General features: G+C 46.4%; 1 protein-coding gene across 2 annotated transcripts in view; it reads left to right on the top strand.

The window, feature by feature from the left end:
* The first annotated feature begins 5,767 nt into the window (after positions 1-5,767).
* CCDC40 (coiled-coil domain 40 molecular ruler complex subunit) overlaps positions 5,768-19,083 on the top strand; it is a 599,189-nt gene continuing 585,873 nt past the window's right edge. For both annotated transcript variants that reach the window (XM_069655198.1, XM_069655197.1), the window contains exon 1: positions 5,768-5,803. In XM_069655198.1, the coding sequence (XP_069511299.1) occupies positions 5,793-5,803 (11 nt within the window). In that variant the 5' untranslated portion in view covers positions 5,768-5,792. The remainder of the gene's footprint in view (positions 5,804-19,083) is intronic.

Raw genomic sequence — 19,083 nt, 5'->3', positions numbered from 1 at the left:
ACTCCATAAGAGCTATATTGATCCAGAAGGCAGATATATTATCTTGCACTGCACTATAGTTAACAGGGAATACTTACTTGTGAACTCTTATGGACCCAATGTGGACACCCCAGATTCCGTAGATGACATCGCCAAAATACTCCTTGGGTATGTGGGCATTCAGATTATATGGGAAGGCGACATGAATCTGATACTTGACACTGTATTGGACAGAACTGGAACTGCACCAAGGACTCTGTCACGAGCTGCACGCAAACTACATATACACAGCTCATCACTTAATATCCGTGATGCTTGGAGGACCCTCCACCCTCAGCTACATGAATATAAATTTTATTCAACTGTTCATGATAGTTCATCCAGAATTGACCTCTTCCTGGGGTCCAACAACCTGATGGGGAATGTTGCTGACGCGCAGATACTCGCTCGCACACTGTCCGATCATGCCCCGATCACTTTATCAGTGGAGATGGGTGCTCCCGTCCCCACTTTCAGTACGTGGCGCTTCAAGTCAGCGGCCCTCTTAAATATAGTCTCTAAGGCTGACATATTATTGGACTTTGAGACTTTCTTTGTATGCAACTCCCTACAAGACACCACAGCAGGGGTCCGCTGGGATGCTTTCAAGCTATATATTAGAGGGATGTCCATCTCGAGAGAGGCGGGGGTGTTAAAGACCATACGAAGTGACCTAAGCCGCTCCAAATCCAAATTGCGGGAACTTGAGCGGGGGTGTACTTCGGCAAGTGACCCCGCCAAACTCGCAGAGATCAGCGAGGAGCTCGAGATATTCCAGGCGCATGCCACCAGAGAGGTTCTGTATTTCAGCCGTCCACAGGCTGCATGTAAATACGGGGAGGGGGACAGACCGAGCAGAACACTAGCGAGACGGATAAGGGGGAGATGAGGGGCAAACCCAGATCACCAGGGACATACAGGGGGTCCTGCACTGGTCAGACCAATGGATATTAGACATATTCACTGAATTTTACACTGCTCTCTACGCCTCACCCCCCGAACATAGTGAACAACAAATGAGGGGCCTACTTGATCAGATCCCCACGACACAAATCTCCTCCTCCACTAGAGACCAGCTGGACTCCCCATTTCGACTAGATGAAATAGTGAAAGCTATCTCGGACCTCCCAAAAGGCAAGGCTCCTGGCCCTGACAGACTCACTTCTGAGTTCTGCCAGGAACATGTCGCTATCCTAGCCCCCAAACTATTAGAGATTTGGGAGGAATCACTCTGTGTGTCTGCTCGCCCTCCTTCTATGCGTGAAGCCGTTATAATAGTGCTACTCAAATCAGATAAACCTAGTGACGAGTGCGGCTCGTACAGGCCCCTCTCCCTCATGAATATAGATACCAAGATCTTTGCTAAGGTTATAGCAAATCGCTTCCTTCCAATCATGTCATATTTGGTCCATGAAGACCAAGGGGGCTTCGTACCCGGGAGATCCACTTCTCATAATATCCAACGTCTCTTCAATGTGATGGCTTGGATTGATCAAGACGCAAGTGCCATTGCGGTTACGCTTGATGCACAGAAAGCATTTGATATAGTCTCATGGAAGTACATGTGGTTGGTTTTAGAGACGATGGGGATCGGCCCCAATATGATTGGCTACATTAAATTACTGTATACTACCCCGATGGCAAGAGTCCGGATCAATTCCTTGACATCCACGCTATTCACACTCTGCAGGGGTACTAAACAGGTCTGCCCCTTTACCCCAATCCTCTTCGCACTAGTGATAGAACCCATGGCGGACCATGTCAGAGCGTGTCATTCCCACAGGGGAATACGATTGAAGGACTCCCCCGAGATAATATCATTGTACGCTGATGATGTTTTATTATACATTAGAGATCCCGCTACTAACCTGGACCCAATATTACGAGACAACACACGTATAGGTACCCACTCGGGATTTACAATTACTCCAAGTCTGAGATTTTCCCCCTTACCAACTCTACTGAGCAACCCGCCTCGGAGCATCCACTTCGCTGGTCCCCCGGTGGCATAAGGTTCCTGGGAGTCCGATTGTCCTTGTCCAAATCAACCGTTAGCAGACAACTACTTGGCCGTAGCACAACTTGTTGAGTCGAAAATGACACGCTGGCGTCTCCTCCCATTGTCACTTGCAGGTAAACGTTCCCTCATCAAGATGGTTTTAGTTCCCAAATTGCTTTACATCTTCAGCAATGTACCTATCTGGCCTGGGAAACAATACTTCACACAAATACACAAATCATGCGCCCAGTTCCTATGGCATTCAGGGGCAGTACAGAAAAAATGGTCGGATATGACACTACCATATGAGCGTGGGGGATTTACGGCTTCTGACCTGCTACTGTATTGGATAGCCGCACAAGCCCAGTACGCCACCTACTGGTATCCGGGTTCCCTGAATCGCCCACATGTCAAACTAGAAACCATGGCAACAGCTCAGGTTGATACCATAACACTTATATTCCACCAAGGTTATGAGCCAGACTCCCCCATCGACCCTGTGGCGGCTACCCTGCTGGCCTGGGGCCGGCTCCTGCAGGTGACTGAGGGAACCCACCCCTACTATAAATGGCTCCCTATATGGAAGTTCCCTGGGCTGGAACCCACACACGACACAGCCTTAGCCCGCAGATGGAGGGAGCTAGGCTACCAGGCACTGACTGATCTTTTCCCTGATGGGAAGTTCATTGACCCACAAACGTGGATAGTCACTCTGGATCTGCGCTTGAGTTGTTGCAATATTATAGGCTCCGAGCGGCCTTCCGTGCCAGGTGGCCTTCCTTCCCTGCCGAGCCTCCTGACACCCCAGAAATAGTTTATATTGCCAACTCGAGTGGCGCCCGTGGCATCGTCTCCTCGCTATACAAATTGCTACTGACAGGCACCCCAATCCGACCATCCAAAGCACGCACCGAATGGGCTGGCGAATTGGGTCTAGAGGTCCCCGACCACTTGTGGGAAAAAATGTGCTCTCATACAAATAGAGTATCCCTCAACTCCCGTCTCCGGGTCATGCAGTTTGAACTATTGAATAGGCTATACTACACTCCACTCAAGATTTCTAAATTTGCTCGTACTACTATTCATACCTGTGCTCGTTGTAAGTCACAGTGTGCAGACCATCTACACATGTTCTGGACATGCCACATATTGAGAGACTTTTGGGATGGTATTTTAAGGGCTCTCACCAATATCGCCGGCACAGCAATTGACCCAGATCCGTTAGGGGTATTGTTTGGGGTGTGGAATAATGATGACACTAGACGCATGGCTACATTTCTAAACATAGGCTGCATGATAGCCAATGTTGGAAGAGCTCCCCCCCCCCCCCCGACCTTTCAGAAATGGCTCAACACACTCACCTGGGCCCGGAACTGTGAAGAAGAATACCTCAACATGCTCCCCACACATTCTCGCCCCAAGAATGTATGGTCCGCTTTCAACAACTATCTTGTCAACCAGGAGGAGAGCCCATCTGGAATTAATTCGTCCCCTGCTCCATAGGATTGCTCTGGATCATAGTACTGCCCTATAACGGACTGCATCTCCCATTGCTAATGTACTACTCATATTTGTGAATGCACTGTGTCCTATGCGTGTATTGTTCTTTTTTAATGTATGCTCTGGCATGCCTGATTGCTGTAAACCACTGCCAATAAAAATAAAAGTTTTTTTTTTTAAATGTCTGTCTAACACCAATGTTACCGAAAAACAGGTAAGGTTCCCAACTTTTTTATCGGGAGACCAAGACTCAAAGGGAACTAGCTCTAAGACGAGCACAATATGAAACATGAAAGTGAGTCTGGTACCCCTCTTTCCATTCCCCAGTGTTCTAAAGAGAAGCCACAATTACACCAAACACAGATGCCTCACGCATAAGCTACTGTCTAAAATCAAGAACCCAATGCGTATACAATATTTACAAAAATATTTTTTTGAAATGTATTGTTTTCACATGTTGTATAACATTAAAAAGGCACTAAGTGCCAAACACATGATAATACACATTTTAGGCACTTTGCCATTGGATTAAAAAGCTGTAAATCTCAAAAACAAAAATATGTTGCGCAACAATCGAACGTCAAAGAAGAGGGATACACAAACAATTATATAACAAGGTTTCATATTATTCTGACCACTTTGTTCATATAGAACACAATCCCGCAGTGAATTAACATGGGTATTCTAGATCGCTGTCGACATGTTTCGGCCTTTAATTTATTCCAGACACTATCCCTAGTGTCTTTAAACTTTCTTTTTTAGGGCCATCTTCAGGACAGAATTTCTTCAAAATAAGTCAAGATAGACTTTATACCCCAACAGTAGATTTGAACAACTGAATCTATAAAAAATATATACAAAAACAACATATCAATCTCAAATACATTCATTTCATGGGTTCAATTATTTACAACACTGTTGGCTTTGCGATTGTTTTAGACAGGACTCCCATGCAAGGAGCAGATGTGAAGCTGAAAACACGCATTGTTAAGAGATCTTTTTATTACAACAGGAGCTCATTTACAGAGACAATTAAGTCATTAAACACTCAAAAGAATGCTTAGCTATAACACAAGCAGGCCCTATGCAGCACAATGTATTGTGTTACTTTTTGACAGAGCTAGCTCAGAGTACCCAAGATGATATGTTTCAGCAGGGAGAGGCAGGTAGTTGGTAGGAATACCATAGGGGTTAACATGGCAATGGATGGGTAAACGACCAAACTTATTCATAGAATGTGTGTTCCTCCTAACATCCTTTTCCAATCCTATATGTGATCCAATGCAATCCTTCTGGTTTACACCTAATAACTAGTGCTAATTGCTTAATCCCCCCTGCCTGCAACCCCCCTTGGCTCCCATTGGTGGTTAACACCACTGGCAAGGCCTCCTTTCTAGGGGGGGTGGGTGCAGGGGGTGGCATTAGGGGGTCCTGCCCCCCTGCTGGGGCCAGGGCTGGTTTTTAGGCAATTGTGATGGGGTGTTTGAACTTGCATGTCAGGGGAGTGATTTGGGGAGAGGCAGAGTGTATGAGAAAGCCCATTCCCACAGCCAGAATAGTGTCGTTAGAATGTGTAAAGTTAGATGCTGATGCCCAGAGGCGTTGCTGGGGGGTGGGGGGGGGGGGGGTGGTGGGGGGAGGGCTTAGGGGGCTATAGCCCAGAGTCTTTTGGTTGTAGCCTTTTGGTTGTAGCCCCCGGATAGGGTATACAACCAAAAGGCTAGCTAGCCCCGAGTCCCGCCAGCCCCGTGATTAGCGTAGCCCCGGATCATTTCCACACTTAGCAACACCCCTCAGTGATGCCCCCACACAAGTAAGTTTACCCCTTGCCCACAGTCAGCCCCTCTCTCCCAACATCCGAATGGTTAACACCCCCCACCATTCTAGTCTAGTTGCACCTCTGATAAACTCCACCAAGCAAATATTTGGGCCCTACGTTTGGCCCCGAAAAGCTATGTGAGGTCCCTGGTAGCACCAACCCCCGTAAAGAATGAGAGACAGGGACCACTGTCTGGAGAAAGAGCCGTGAACCCCACCAGTCATTCAGGAATCTGCCAGAGTTGTGAGGCCTTCACTGAGCTGTTTCGTGTCTTGCTTCCTCGAAAATATAACGCACTCCACCGACTTTGTAAAGTTGAAACAGGAGAGGCGGTTAGTACGCGCTATTTGCAAGCAAAGGGGTGGAGCTCCGAACAGAGCCGAAAGCACAGAATAACCGAGGATACTAGCTACTTCTAGACACCGGAAGTTGACATCGTCTCCTAGCAACAAGAAGATGTCCGAAAGGTAGGTGAGAGCAGGAGCGGGGGTCCGGGAATTGGGAGTGGGTCTGGTGCTCCACGGCGGGCCGAACCTGTGTTTTGATCTGGGAAGGGGCAAAAGACCAGAAGGCAATCCAGGGTAGCGTGGGATCCGATTCCGTGGCACGTCCCGAAGCTTTGCCCTGCGATTAGCCTGACATGAGGGACTCGACCGACCTCAGCGGGAGTCGGGAGAGCACAGAAAGGGGATCACTGCGTACAGGGCAACGGCCACGTTGCCCCCCCAAACCGTGTCCTGCATGACACCACGAGCCATGTCAGTTTTTCCACAGTGCATGCTGGGATTTGTAGTTTGTAACGTACCAGGGAGCAGTGCAGGCGGGGCTGGCTAAAGAGTGGGGGGCGGGGATAGACATCATGTTGAAGCCTGCCCCCACCCACCTCGTTCAAACATGCAATGGTGTAGTGTACTTAAGGTTTTCAAAAGAAAGGGCAGTGAAGAACACTCGCCCTCTCCCCATATTTTTCAATGCAGTTTATTCAACTTCCTTGCTGGATTACAGGTCTCAGAGATCGACATCATGATAATGGGAAACTTCCTCGTTAGTCAATATGTGTATGCCTCATGTCAGCTTGACCCTGTTCCTGTGACAAGATACTAAATAAAGTTTTTAAGGGGGCTTCTGGATGCAGATTATTGTTCCCTGCACAGCAGAACAAAGAAAAACTGCCAGTAAGAGGGTGGGAGGAGGAGCGCAGGTGTAAAACTCTAATGTCGACTTAAGAATGTTAAACAGTCACATGACCCCTAAGATGTGGTGGCTATTTCCCTGGAAATGGTTGAAGGGCCCAAGGGCAGTCCCTGAGTTCAAGTGAAGAAGCATGGAGACTAGAGATGGGGCATATCCGCTGGAGGGAGCTGGAGTAGATCTTAAAAAAACCTTCCCTAGTGCAGTGCAAGGTTGACAGTACTCGAGGCACTGCTAGGGAGGCTAATTGTGTTGCCGCCTTTTGCCTTGCACGTTTGCACTCTGCCATGCAAATGACGAAAATTTGGCGGTGGGGACTTGGCTACACCTGCGTGCTAATGGACGAGGTCCCTCCATCATATTATATATTTATATATATATATGTGCTCCAGAATGTACCTGCCAGAATAAACTTTATCTGGGTGCATTATGTGCTCTCTACTTGCGATACATCGACGATGTGGAGGAAAGGCCACAAGCGATGTATACCTCTCATTTCTTTGCCACTGAGATGAGAACGGGATAGGTGCAACAAGGGCCACGTTTAGGTCTCCCTCTTCAGTCCCCCCTCTGGTAGATTACTCGACCACACTTTCTTGACCGTTTCTCCTGTTCATGTGCGGCTACCTTCACCACTCCTCCCAAGTGTACGTGATGTTTCATTTGTTCATCTAAGCTCCAGGTCAGATAGTAGCAGTCTCCATCAGGTTTGCACTATATCGATCTTCCCCAATAGTTGCATGGTTCTGGGCAAATGATAACTTGAGGGACCAGAGGACACTGCTTCAGTTGTGAATGCAATACGTCGAAAGTCTGTGTCTCTCCATCTGTTTTCGTCTCTATGTCCAGTAATATTTTCATCCCTATTGCCTTTTTGGTGGTCTTCCTGCACTGTGCTATAGCTACTCTAATAACACAGAAGGTGAATAATTGTTACTGCCTCCATCTTGGCGTGCAGGTCTGATAATTGCATGATTGCCTCAGCAAAGGTCCCGTTCTCTCCATCTTGGGAGGGCACATATGTGCAGCAAGATAGTCCGATCTTGGTGCACGCGCCGCCATCTATGGCTGTGAGGAGATCCAGAATGTATCTGTTCTGTAGGGTCATCAGTCTGACAGCTCTCAACTCTTCTTTGATAGCATTGAACCCCTTGACGGTCGAGTTTATTTTCTGCAACCGTTCACATCTTATCTGGAGCCATTTGGCGTTCATGTTGTCCTTGACTCCTGGAACTACGGACACAAAGAACATTTTCATTCTGTTGAACTGTCTATGTTTTGGTGGTACTAGAGAGCATATTCCTCCCCAGTTTGGCAGTAGTTGCACATATGCCTTGGGCCCGCAGGCCCAGTAGTGATCCATTAGCACTGCGGTACCGACCTTCATGCCTGGTATCTTCGATATTCGTTTGCATCCTTTGTTCTCTCTAAACTTCACTGGACCATTATTCTTGAAACACAAGGACGCATTCTCGAATGTTACGATTGGCATGGGACCTGCTTCATTCTCCACCCAGATGAGCAACTTGGCACTTGCTGCCCATTCCTTGAGGCAATCGTCATTATCCTTCTGCACCACTTCTACTGGAACTGTCAAGATTGCATGTGACCCTGCCATCCCTTCCATCCATCCTTCTCCTGTGACTATTTGTCCATATTCCAGCAGCTGAGGTCTCTCCCAGCATCCTGGCATTCCTCCTATCTCCTTTTGTCGTGTGTTCGTGCATTGTAACTCCTTTTGTATCACTATTCTAGCTTCTCGTTTGTTTGGGCCACCTGGAACATATTCTATTGTCTTGTCTATACTCCAATAGTGCTCTATCATTTCTTGATTCTTGATGTGGCTAGCTTCATCTTCTGGGACATCCATCTCAGTGTGGCCCATCTCCCTTGGAATCAGCATCTTGTTGTGCAGATAGATAGGTGCATAAGACATTGTGCTCTGGCTGTTGGAATTATTGTAGCTATGAATGTTCTGGACACACTCTTGGCATAGGGGATGAGAGAACACACATAACAGTTCTCCTTCGTTGTCTCTCTCCCCACCATGTGCATGTGCTGATACCACACGTTAGATACATGGGGTGAATCAGCTAGATATGCATTCATGTGTTCAAAATCTATGTCTGCTCTTTACCTGAGTCTTTCCCAGATATGGCTTCAGTAATGGCAGGAATTGGGACTGTGTTAACAAGTACTACAGAGTGTGCGTGAGACAATGCAACAGTTAGTAATGCAAAAAGGTAGAGACAGCAGAATGCAGAAAATATCAACACAATTGTTCTTGCCGTAACTTCCATATCTTGTAAGGATGAATGCCCCTGTTTTGTCAAAAGATTTTAAAAAAAACCTGATATTCATTGTTATTACTTGTTGGGCCAATGGGGATCTCCTGCAGTAATACTGTGCCAATGCGGCAGTGAACAGTCATTCCCAAACAAATCATATTTTGCACTATTAAGCAATGCAATAACAGGTGTGTCGCCTCATGCCAATATTGGGTAGGTATGGGCTACATAGAGAAGGAAAGCATGAAAGAACCCCGTCGGTGGTTTCATTTGTCCGGAGGTGACTACAAGTTTGTAAAAGCGCTTCAATGTAGGAGCAAGTATAAAATTATTAGTCAGAATCAGTCCAAACATTCACAATGATTACCTGCTGTAAGGAAAAGACAGTGGGCCTCATTACAAGTTTGCCGGTATTCCAGAATTACCAATACTGCCACTTTGTGAGGCAGTATTATTGCTACCTGATTACAAGTGGCTGTTTGCTGGTGTAAATCCCCATTTAATGGAGCCCATAGCACTCCATTGGTGAATTTTGCTGTATTACTTCCAGCAGTATTACTGGATGTTAATAACTGTGGTTTTTGGGGGTAAAGTGGGACCGTGGAGGTAAAGTGGAGGAGTTACCTCCAGCTTAAACTGAAGGTAACTCCACCACTTTACCTTAAATTGCCGGTATAACCATCCAGTAATACCGCTGGAGCTAATAGCGACAAACGTGTAATTTGGCAGTATGTGAAAAATTGAGGTAAATGGCATTACCTCCACTTTTTTTCCGCACCGTCAAACTCGTAATGAAGCTTAGTGTGAATAATCTAGCATTTCAATTTGCTCTTGTCTAACTCTAGTTCTTGATCATGTCTGAATTTGTCGCTGTGTTTCTTCTTCTTTTTCTTGCGTCAAATCGTCTGCATGTTGGGCGAGGGGGTCTCACCTCTCAAGGGCTTGACACTCCAAGGTAGTTCCAGGCTTTTTTCCCTACTAGCTTTACAGCCTTTTCTGTGGCTTGTTCTGCAGTAAAAGGGCCATCGAACCTAGGTTTATACCAGAACCTGACAAAGTTCCTTAGGAGCACTCAGTCTCCTGGATAAAGAGGTGGTTGCTTAAGCAGTTCAGATTGTTCTACTGGTGCGTTATCTTCATCCTTCTTCAACCTCCCCTGCCGGGACTTTAGCTGTTGAGAAATAAAAGAGGCACTAGACATCACTGAAGCAAGATATGTTTGTATATTTGTGTATACAGTGGCTGTACTTTGGGCATCTGTCAACACTCTAGTGGGAAGAGCAAGCGGGAGGCGCATGCATCGTCCTGCCACCACCTCATGAGGGGTTAAATGGTGGCCGGATCCAGGTTGATTATGCAATGCGAACAAGGCTAATGGCAGGAAATGGAGCCATCCCTTTCTCAGCATTACCTTTGTTCTGACAATCCTTTCCTTGAGCATGTTATTGAGGTGTTCAAAATCCCATTCGCTTGTGGGTGATAAGTGCAGAAACACTTATGATGAATCCCCAGCAGGGCTGTGATGTGCTCAAATTTACCAAGTGAGGTCCATTGTCTGTACACAGGACCTCGCACCCCCGTGCCCCATCGTGGGAATACCTCATTGGCGAGGAGTTTCACCAGACTGAGCGCATCAGGGTATGAGCATGGACCGGCTTTGATCCAGCAAGAAAAGGGGCATAATACCATGATCAGGTTCACATAATCTATGTGGCTATGTAGAAAAGACCTATTAGGGTGCGGTATTGCTCCTCGCACTACGTGCAAGGTGTGACCTGCGTAGAAAATTTTGGCATACTATGCAAATGCTCATAAATAATGGCGAAATAATCCTCCAAATGAAATAACCACTTTTCCCGAATATGTGCAGTAAGAACTTCTTTGCTAAGGTGAGTTGGATAGTGCAGCTGCGTGAGCGCAATCTGCAACAATGCTGCAGGAATCACTAGCTTTCCGGTGCTGTCCTGTCCCCACAGTGCATCTGTAGGAGATATTGAACACCCTCTCTTTATCCATAGCTCTTTCTCCTCTACTGGTGCTCGCCCCTGAAATTCAGCTAGTTAAGGAAATGAACTGTATCCCTCTCGCAATATGGGCTGAGCGTGCTTATGCGTTTGTTAGATGAGGTTTCAAACTGATTTATTTCTGTAAAATATGCTGCTCGTTTTGCTTCTGTGTCTGTGGCTTTGTTGCCGTCGGAGATCGCATCCTCACGCTTCGTGCGTGCTTGGCACTTCACGACTGCTAGTGCTGATGGGAGTTGCAGCGTGTCTGAATCTAGCCAGTAGTGGCGTGTGCTGCACTGGCATGCTATTAACACGTCGGTAGCCTTTCCTCTTCCAACGTGACAGTCCTGCATGTACTGTTGACGTCACATAGGTGGAGTCAGAGTACACTGTGTTCTCCTCATCTTCATGCCCTTCTAATGCCATTGCGCTTCTGGTCAATGGTCGAGGTCCTGTCAATAAAGTGTACCCCCCCCCCAAGGACATTTTCCCTTGCTCTGGGAATGTCCTCTTAGTGTTCTGTGTATGTGGTACAATCAGGTACATAGTCTTCCTGTTATACTGGATCTGCTATGAATGTCGCTGGGTTTATAACTCTGCATGTTACTACTTTTATGGCCAGATTCGAGATAATAACCTTGTATCCAGACGCTCTCTCAGTGATCAATGTGCTCTTGGACTTTTTAAGGATAACTAAAAGGGCATGCTCCATGTACAGCATGATACTAAAGCCCATTGTGAGATTTGCTGACTGCTCTACTTCAAAGGCAGCAGCAGCTAATGCTTGTTCACAAGGGTAATGACCACCAATTACTGGATCTAAATGCCCATTATAGTAAGCTATTGGTTTACGCCTTAAGGTCGTTTTCTGTGTGAGCACTGCTGTCATCACCACTCCATTGGAGTGTGAGAACAAGTAAAATTCTTCACTGTAGTCGAGAATCCCTAACACTGGGACTGTGCATATTGTCCCCTTCAGTTCTTTAAATGCCTCATTCATCTCCTTCGTCCATGTCAGTGTCATGGCCACAGGCCCCAGAACACAAAAACCACATCATCTAGTGATGGGGGCAATGGGTCACTTAACTCACACATGTCCCTTTGGGACCCATAAACACAGGGGCCCTGGCTGGACTCAGTCCTGCCGCCTTTGGCAACAGGCTGATATAGAGATGTGAGCAGGAACCCTTTATTTCAGTGGAGGAGTGCTTTTACTTTATTTCAGTGCAGGAGTGCTTTTATTTTACAAGAACTTTCCAGGAGCTGAAAGCCTTTATTCCAGAGAACATCCTCATGTGCTGACTCATTGGGTGTGGCTCCCTAGGCCTGGTCTTCATGTGCTGACTCATCGGATGTGGCAGGCAGGCTGAACCTAGTGGGCGTAGCTTCAGAAGCTCAGCTATATAGGCTTCTCCATCCTTAAGGCCGGTGCTTCACGTTACTGTGCACTCGCGTGCAACCTGACGCTCATCGCCGTTTGGACCAGTTTACTTACCTTTGAAACCAGGCGTTCTTCTGCATACTCCCCTCCAGGAAACCGGTGCTTCATCGCTTCATCTGCAGACTCATCTCCTGACATCCAGTGATCTTGATCCCGACGCCGCAACGCTGCACTCCGCATCCACGAACTCGGATCCTGTGAAGAAGAAGAAAGACAAGATTAGAACATCCGTCCTAGGGCCGCACCGCATTTGAACCCCGCGCACCCCCTAGTTAAAAACTTACCAGCTACTGTACCGCTGCAGCTTCGTTCCTCATTCCCTCCGGCTGCCGCCACGAGCTCTGCAGCTTCTGCCCTGCCGGCAACGTCACCTGCAAGGGAAGAAAGCAAAAGAGCAAACATCAAAAGTGGAACGGACAGCAATACAAGACAACAAACTTTACAATACAACAAAAGCAGACGAGGAAAGGCAAACAGGAACACTTACCTGAAGTATAGTGGCTTAGTCGCAGCAGGACTGGACTACCACGTGTAAGGGACCAGTGAAGGAACTCGGTCCAGATATTACAAGCGCCCCTGCCAGAAGCAGCAGGACAGAGTACTCGCCAAAATTAATCAACAAGTGATCTTTCCAGGGACAGCGTATCTCACGGGTACCACGGTTTGGGAGAAGGGGTCTGGAAGGGGATCACAAGCTGGCATATTCACGCCTCCCATTCTCCATGCAGGAGCAGTCCTGAGCAGCATCACCTATTACCACCTGTCACCACATAAGCACAGAGGGCGAAGTCGGACCCGAGAGACCTCACCCCTGGGAGGGCTGCAACTGTGCTCCAACGCCTCCGCAGAGACCAGGTGAGCATAACAGTCAGTTTACTGTCCCACCTCTGGCCCTCCCGGAGCCGCTTGAAAGAGGTTCTAGTGTATTTGCTGTAATCAAACACCCAGGCCCTGCATTACATACAGAGACCCCAAAATTGCTGCATTTCCGTCAGCCTGTGCTGGTGGTGTTCTGAAGATCGCCTCTGTTCTTTCAGGGGTTACCTTTCTTCCTCCCTATGATATTAACTGTCCAATGTACACAACCTCACTTTGGCAATATTATAGCTTTGCCTTGTCCACCTTGTAACCCTTCTCTGCTAGCACTGCCAGCAACTGTACTGAGTCCTTCTGACACTGTTCTTCTGACCCTTTGCATATCAAAATGTCATCCACGTACTGGATGACTGTGCTGTCCAAATGTATGTTCCCTCGGTCCATTTGGAGGACCCTGTTGAATACAGAAGATGATTTGCAATACCCTTTTGGGAGTCTTGTATGTTTCCACTTTTTATTTCTGTATAGAAATGTTAGATACTGTGACTCCTCATGAAGTGGGATAGAGAAGAAAGCATTCTTGAAATCTATCACTGTGAAATGGGTAGCTTCCGGCGGAATGCTACAAAATATATGTCGCTGGATTTAGAACTAACGGGAACTCTGCTTCAACAATGTTGTTCAAAGGGTGCAAGTTCTGAATAAAACACCACAATCCCCACTGTTGCCTTCTTCACTGGATACAAAGCTGTATTACACTGCAATTCTGATGCCACCAGAATCCTTTACTGCACTAACGCAGAAATTGTCTAAAACATGCTGTTGTCTGCTTCCCTGGATAAAGGATATTGTTTGCCCTTAGTAAAATCTCCCCTGGCTTGAGCTTAATTTTGATGGCTCCCACTCACTTCAACAAGCCAATGTCATATGGGCTGATGGTCCATAAAATGCTCGGTACTTGTTTATCTTCCTCAAGAAAGGGTGCTGGCGCCTTTTTCAGTAGGGCCATTCTCTGTGGTACTTCCCTGTAACAAATTCTCACCCAATAAGTAATGCTCATAAAGAACACTGTCTCCAAATTCGAATGGTCATCTCTGAACAACTTAGTCTGTCAAGTCAGTCAGTCTGTGCCCTTCTCCTACCACAATCACTGCTCTCCATGCCCGTCCTGTATTATCAGTCCCATGTAATACTATTCTTTCGTCTGTCACTATAACCACTATAACTGTCTATGGTTCTAGCGAAAACACCTGCCCTCCTTCCTTGTCTAAGGGAATCTCTGGTCTGAACAAAAACTCATCGGGCAGACAAAACAGTTTGCTCTGTATCCCTGGAAGTCCTGCTAATAGTAGTTCCACTCCATATAGAAATACCTTGGGGTGTGCAGGCACCCGCCTCTGTACGGTCTGCCCGTAAAATGCATGAATACACTGAACTGGAGGCTCTCCAGCCCTTTAAGATGAGTAATGCTACCCTGCAGATAGACGGGGATGCAGATTTTATTCATACATCAATAATCAAGATGACACAAATAATTTGGCAAAAGTTTGTCTGTTTTAATGCCAAGTATCTAAAACAGGGAGTACAACGAACATCAGCAATTGCTCGATACTCTGACTCTACTTCATGAAAAAGCTGGGCTTTTGTACCCAAAAGTGGTCATTACTGACGTGCCGACCTGCATCATTACCAACATCATCCTATGTGGCAAACTACAAAAACCTGTTGGGAGGTGAGATTGGTTCTAGGTGAATAACTAAATATTGGTTCTATATCTGTATAGAGTAACGGAAAGATAATGGGATAGTTCACATCAGGTGGGACGACTAAGCCCTCCCCTAAAAATGGCCACTATGAACGTCACTAAATGTACGACGTCCCATTGGCTACACACACTATAGGACCCCTAACTACGTGGTCCCCTACAATTGGTTGGCTTCTAACCCCCATCAGTACTTTTCCTACCTACGTTAGCAGCATGCAGACTGAACAACCAGGTGTGGGTGACCTCGTCTTTGCACCAACTTCCCACAAATTAAAATATCATCCATCATCACCTCAATGGTCCAGTGTCAATTAGTACTTTGAAGTTGGCCTTGAGTTTGTACTGTGCTCTGAGAATTTTTAAGGAGTATGGGCACTAGCCGGCTTCCGTGCATAGGTGTGATCATCTCACTCATCCAACTTCCCTCTATCATATGACTGGACACCATGAAATTAAGCCTTTTTGTGTATTTTATTTTATTTTCAATAGTCCTTTGACGTCTTTTGTTTTTGCTTGACCTTTCTGAACAGGAGCTTCCGTTCTTTCACGTTAATTGTATCCAATGTCAGCCAATTCCAGTTTGATAAGACCTTAGCTTTCTTTGCTCAGTGAACTCCTTAGCTTGAACTTTTATTCTGTTTAATTCAATTGCTTTTCTGAACTGTGACACTGAACTGAGGCCTTCTGTTTTGTTCAGTACTGCTTATATACGTAGCGGAAACACTCATCCTTTACTTGTCCATATGTCTATAGAGATATATATGTATATGTTGGTGCTTGCCGCGGTCTTATCTATTTAAAAGCATGTAGCTAGTTTCATGATTGTTTTGCTGCTTGCGTTTCATTGCATCTGTACACATTTAAACTAACTAAGTATCTTCATCAGGTCTGTGGCATAAGTCTTGTCATCTTGATCCCAAGATGTCACTTATCCCTGGTACTTCTTTGTTCTTTATAAATCGTCTGCCTCTCTGGTCTGGTTATCTTTTCATATGCGTGACGATTCAACTTTATATGACTTCACCATTCACCCTTGTCATTTAGTTTCTTGGCTTCTTCAGGGTACTACACCTCCCATATTCTCTTAGGTATAGGTATTCGCTTAGCTGGTTTACTTGTTCAGTATACGTCACATACTTACGCTTCAGGTAATGTAGGCAGGGTAGTTGGAGTGGGAGTACTTGGCTCCTCCTCTACACTACTCTTGTGCGTTCATATAGTGAATTCCTGGTGTTGAACACACTATCCCCTGATCGATAAATGAAATGGCCATGTTAAGTCTGCTCATCATATCCCTTCCCAGTATGTGAACTGGTGTCTGTCAGGAATATAACGGTGGCATGGTAAGGTCATGTTCTCCTTTAGAAATTGGAAGCTTGTCAGTAAAATTAACCAAATCCGTAGCCCCAGAAAATCAAATACTTCTGCATTCATGGCAATGCCTGACATATGCCTGACATTGGGCATCTCCCCGCTCTAATACAGGATCTGGTCACCCTCATATCCACGAGAAAAGAGAACATCTTGTCACCTATGGTTACCCCTACAGGTGGTTCCTTATTTGGGTCGGGTAGGGTATAACAGATCGAATTGAACATATCAAACCTGTCTGTGGACTGTCCTATTGTGGATATAAAGTCATCCCTGTACCCGTAAAGGGGTTGCCCCCAATACAGTCGCTCCCACTAGTCTCTGTATTGGAGTCTGCATCGTGTATTATGCGTGTTTCGTGGCAACAGTGTTCTGCTGCGCTGGTACTTGCTGTGCTGTTTGTGGTGGCTGTGCGTACCCTTGCATCTGCAATGTGCACACCATGGGCTGACGTGACTGTACCGGTGCCTGTTGTGCTGGTGCCATTTGTGGCCCTTGTGTCTGTGTCTGCATCTGTGTGTGATCTTGGGCTTAGTAGTCAGGCTGTGCAGCCTGGTATGTTGGTTGAAATGTTGCTCCCCCATTCTGCTGCATTTTCCCTCTGCTCCTAAACATTCACGACATGTGACCCATTTTCCTGCACGTCCAACATTGTGGTGGACCTCCTATGACTTTAGGCTGTCCCCTGTTAAACCCGACTCCACCGTGATGCATTGGATACCCAACTCCTCTTCACCGGGCCACTCCTCCTCTTCCCCATGGCCAATAGATTGCATCTCCTCTTCCCACAAAACTCCCCCCTGTCACCTGCTGTCAGTTTTGTGTATTCTGGGTAACCACTCCCTCTCCGCTTGTCAACATCACCCCTTCCATTGTATACTTTGATAGCTTTTTCTTTCCTTGATTTTCCTGCATTAGTCAACAATAATGTACTATAGTCAACTGAATTTCTGACCATGGCTTCGCCTCCATCCCCACTAATTTCTTTAATTGCTTCTGTACCTGCTCTGTTTTATCTCACCAATCTCGTGTCTCGAGACGTCAATGTTCTTGCATCCCCTGAATATATTAAAGTGGGTCTTCGCCCTCAAGCATTTTACATGCTATAATCGCGCTTATGTCAGCTGTGTCTAGGTACTGTACTCCCAGAGCCTGCCATACAGCTGCTCTGTAGTTATTGAATGGTGCACCATTGTGCACTTTGTTCTGGGCCATCACTCTGGGCACTCTGCCCATTTCTAAACATCATCAGCTACCTCCCCAAGAATGGTTGAGAGTAAGCTCTTCATGTCGCCCGCTGCCAATTTCGTCCCTGCCGTCAGTCTTTCTAACTCGTATATCAATTTTTGCACTCCTGCAGTCAACAAGGGTAACTTACAACTCAAATTATTCTTATCCAACTGTTACCACAGTATATATTGTGGTCGTGCGTCACCCTTTTCTAGCAACAGAAACTGTGTCAGCCCCACCCCTCTCATATTTCCCTACGTCTATTGTGGTAGTGAATGCTCTAATCAATCCTGCTCTTTTTCATCCCAGTAAATCTCTCAGCCTCTGTGCATATGGAGTCAATTTGTCTGCGCTATGCGATCTACCTTTGGAACGCTGGAGGCATCCCTTGGGTTCAATCTTGCCCTTCTTAATGTCCTCTCAACCACAGTGTCTCCTGCTCTTTTTTCCTTGGAGGATCTGCGTGGCCTCCACCCTTCGTCATTGTCACTTTCCCCTAAGTCCCCATCTGACCCCATGGTTCCCATGCTGTCATCACTGTCCTCGTTCTTTCATCTTCAAAATTAATCCTTCTCGCCATGCGTTTCCCCGGTCATTTCCCCGTTACTCTGTCCAGTGAGCCCCTTTCCTCCCCCAATGCAGACCTCACTATTCTCCTGCTTGCCTTGGGGTAGAGGCGCTATCCCTCCTGCTCCAATACAGTATCCCTATTCTTCACTGTATCCCCTCTTCCTCATGGTCATTCAAATGTTTTGGTCCCGTCATGATTTCCTCTACCTCCTTGAGGCATCTCTCTCTACTTCACTCTCTTTCCCGCTCCTGTCTTGTCTCTTCTTCCTCTTGACGTCAATGTTCTTTAACAAGCCTTTCAATTTTCATTCCTCTTCTCCCTCTTCACTTGCAACTGCTTTTCTTTTTCTTCCTTTGCCTTTCTCACTGCCTTTTCCTCTATTTCTGTTGCCTTTTCTTCTCTCTTTCCTTCTCTTCTGCTTCCTCTGCCTGCCTTCTTGATCACCCACGTTCCTCTTTCTCTCCACTCTCTCTTCTCTTACTCCCTTATCTCTGCCCTTTCTCTGTCCTCTTGCTCTTTCTCCTTGTGTTGCTATATCACAGTTATTGTCAATTGTCAATCAAATTCTCCAAAACCACAACAGCACTGAAGATATTCCACCAGCCTCTCTGGCTCACCAACGATAACACGAGCATGCTCTGCACACTGCCCACACTCTATTTTCTGCCCTCAAGGCCAAGCCACAATCCTTCCACGTGCTCCTCGAGCCCAACCCAGAGGGTACAGCACTCTTTTATAATTTCAACATCACCTTGTCACGTGACAAACCACTGTTTTCGCCCAGGTTTTTTCTGGTTTTCATCCGCCAACAAGTATGTGCCCCACCAAGGGCCTTCATCCCCACATCAACACACCATGCCCTATTAACAACCTTTTATGTGACGTCACGAACCGAGGGCAAAAATCCTATACCCCAAGAAACAACACAAATGACATATGGCAGTCTTCCTGCTTTTCAAATCACAGGGGTATCCAACAAAATCAAAATATGTGGTCCTTCTTCTATACTAGAGCATAGGGATACATCCATAAAGATAAACTTAGAAACCACCTTCCACAACCTAAGCG

Source organism: Ambystoma mexicanum, chromosome 3q, assembly GCF_040938575.1.
Source record: "Ambystoma mexicanum isolate Mex_15411 chromosome 3q, UKY_AmexF1_1, whole genome shotgun sequence".
NCBI lineage: Eukaryota > Metazoa > Chordata > Amphibia > Caudata > Ambystomatidae > Ambystoma > Ambystoma mexicanum.
This window is presented reverse-complemented; position numbering and strand designations above follow the sequence as displayed.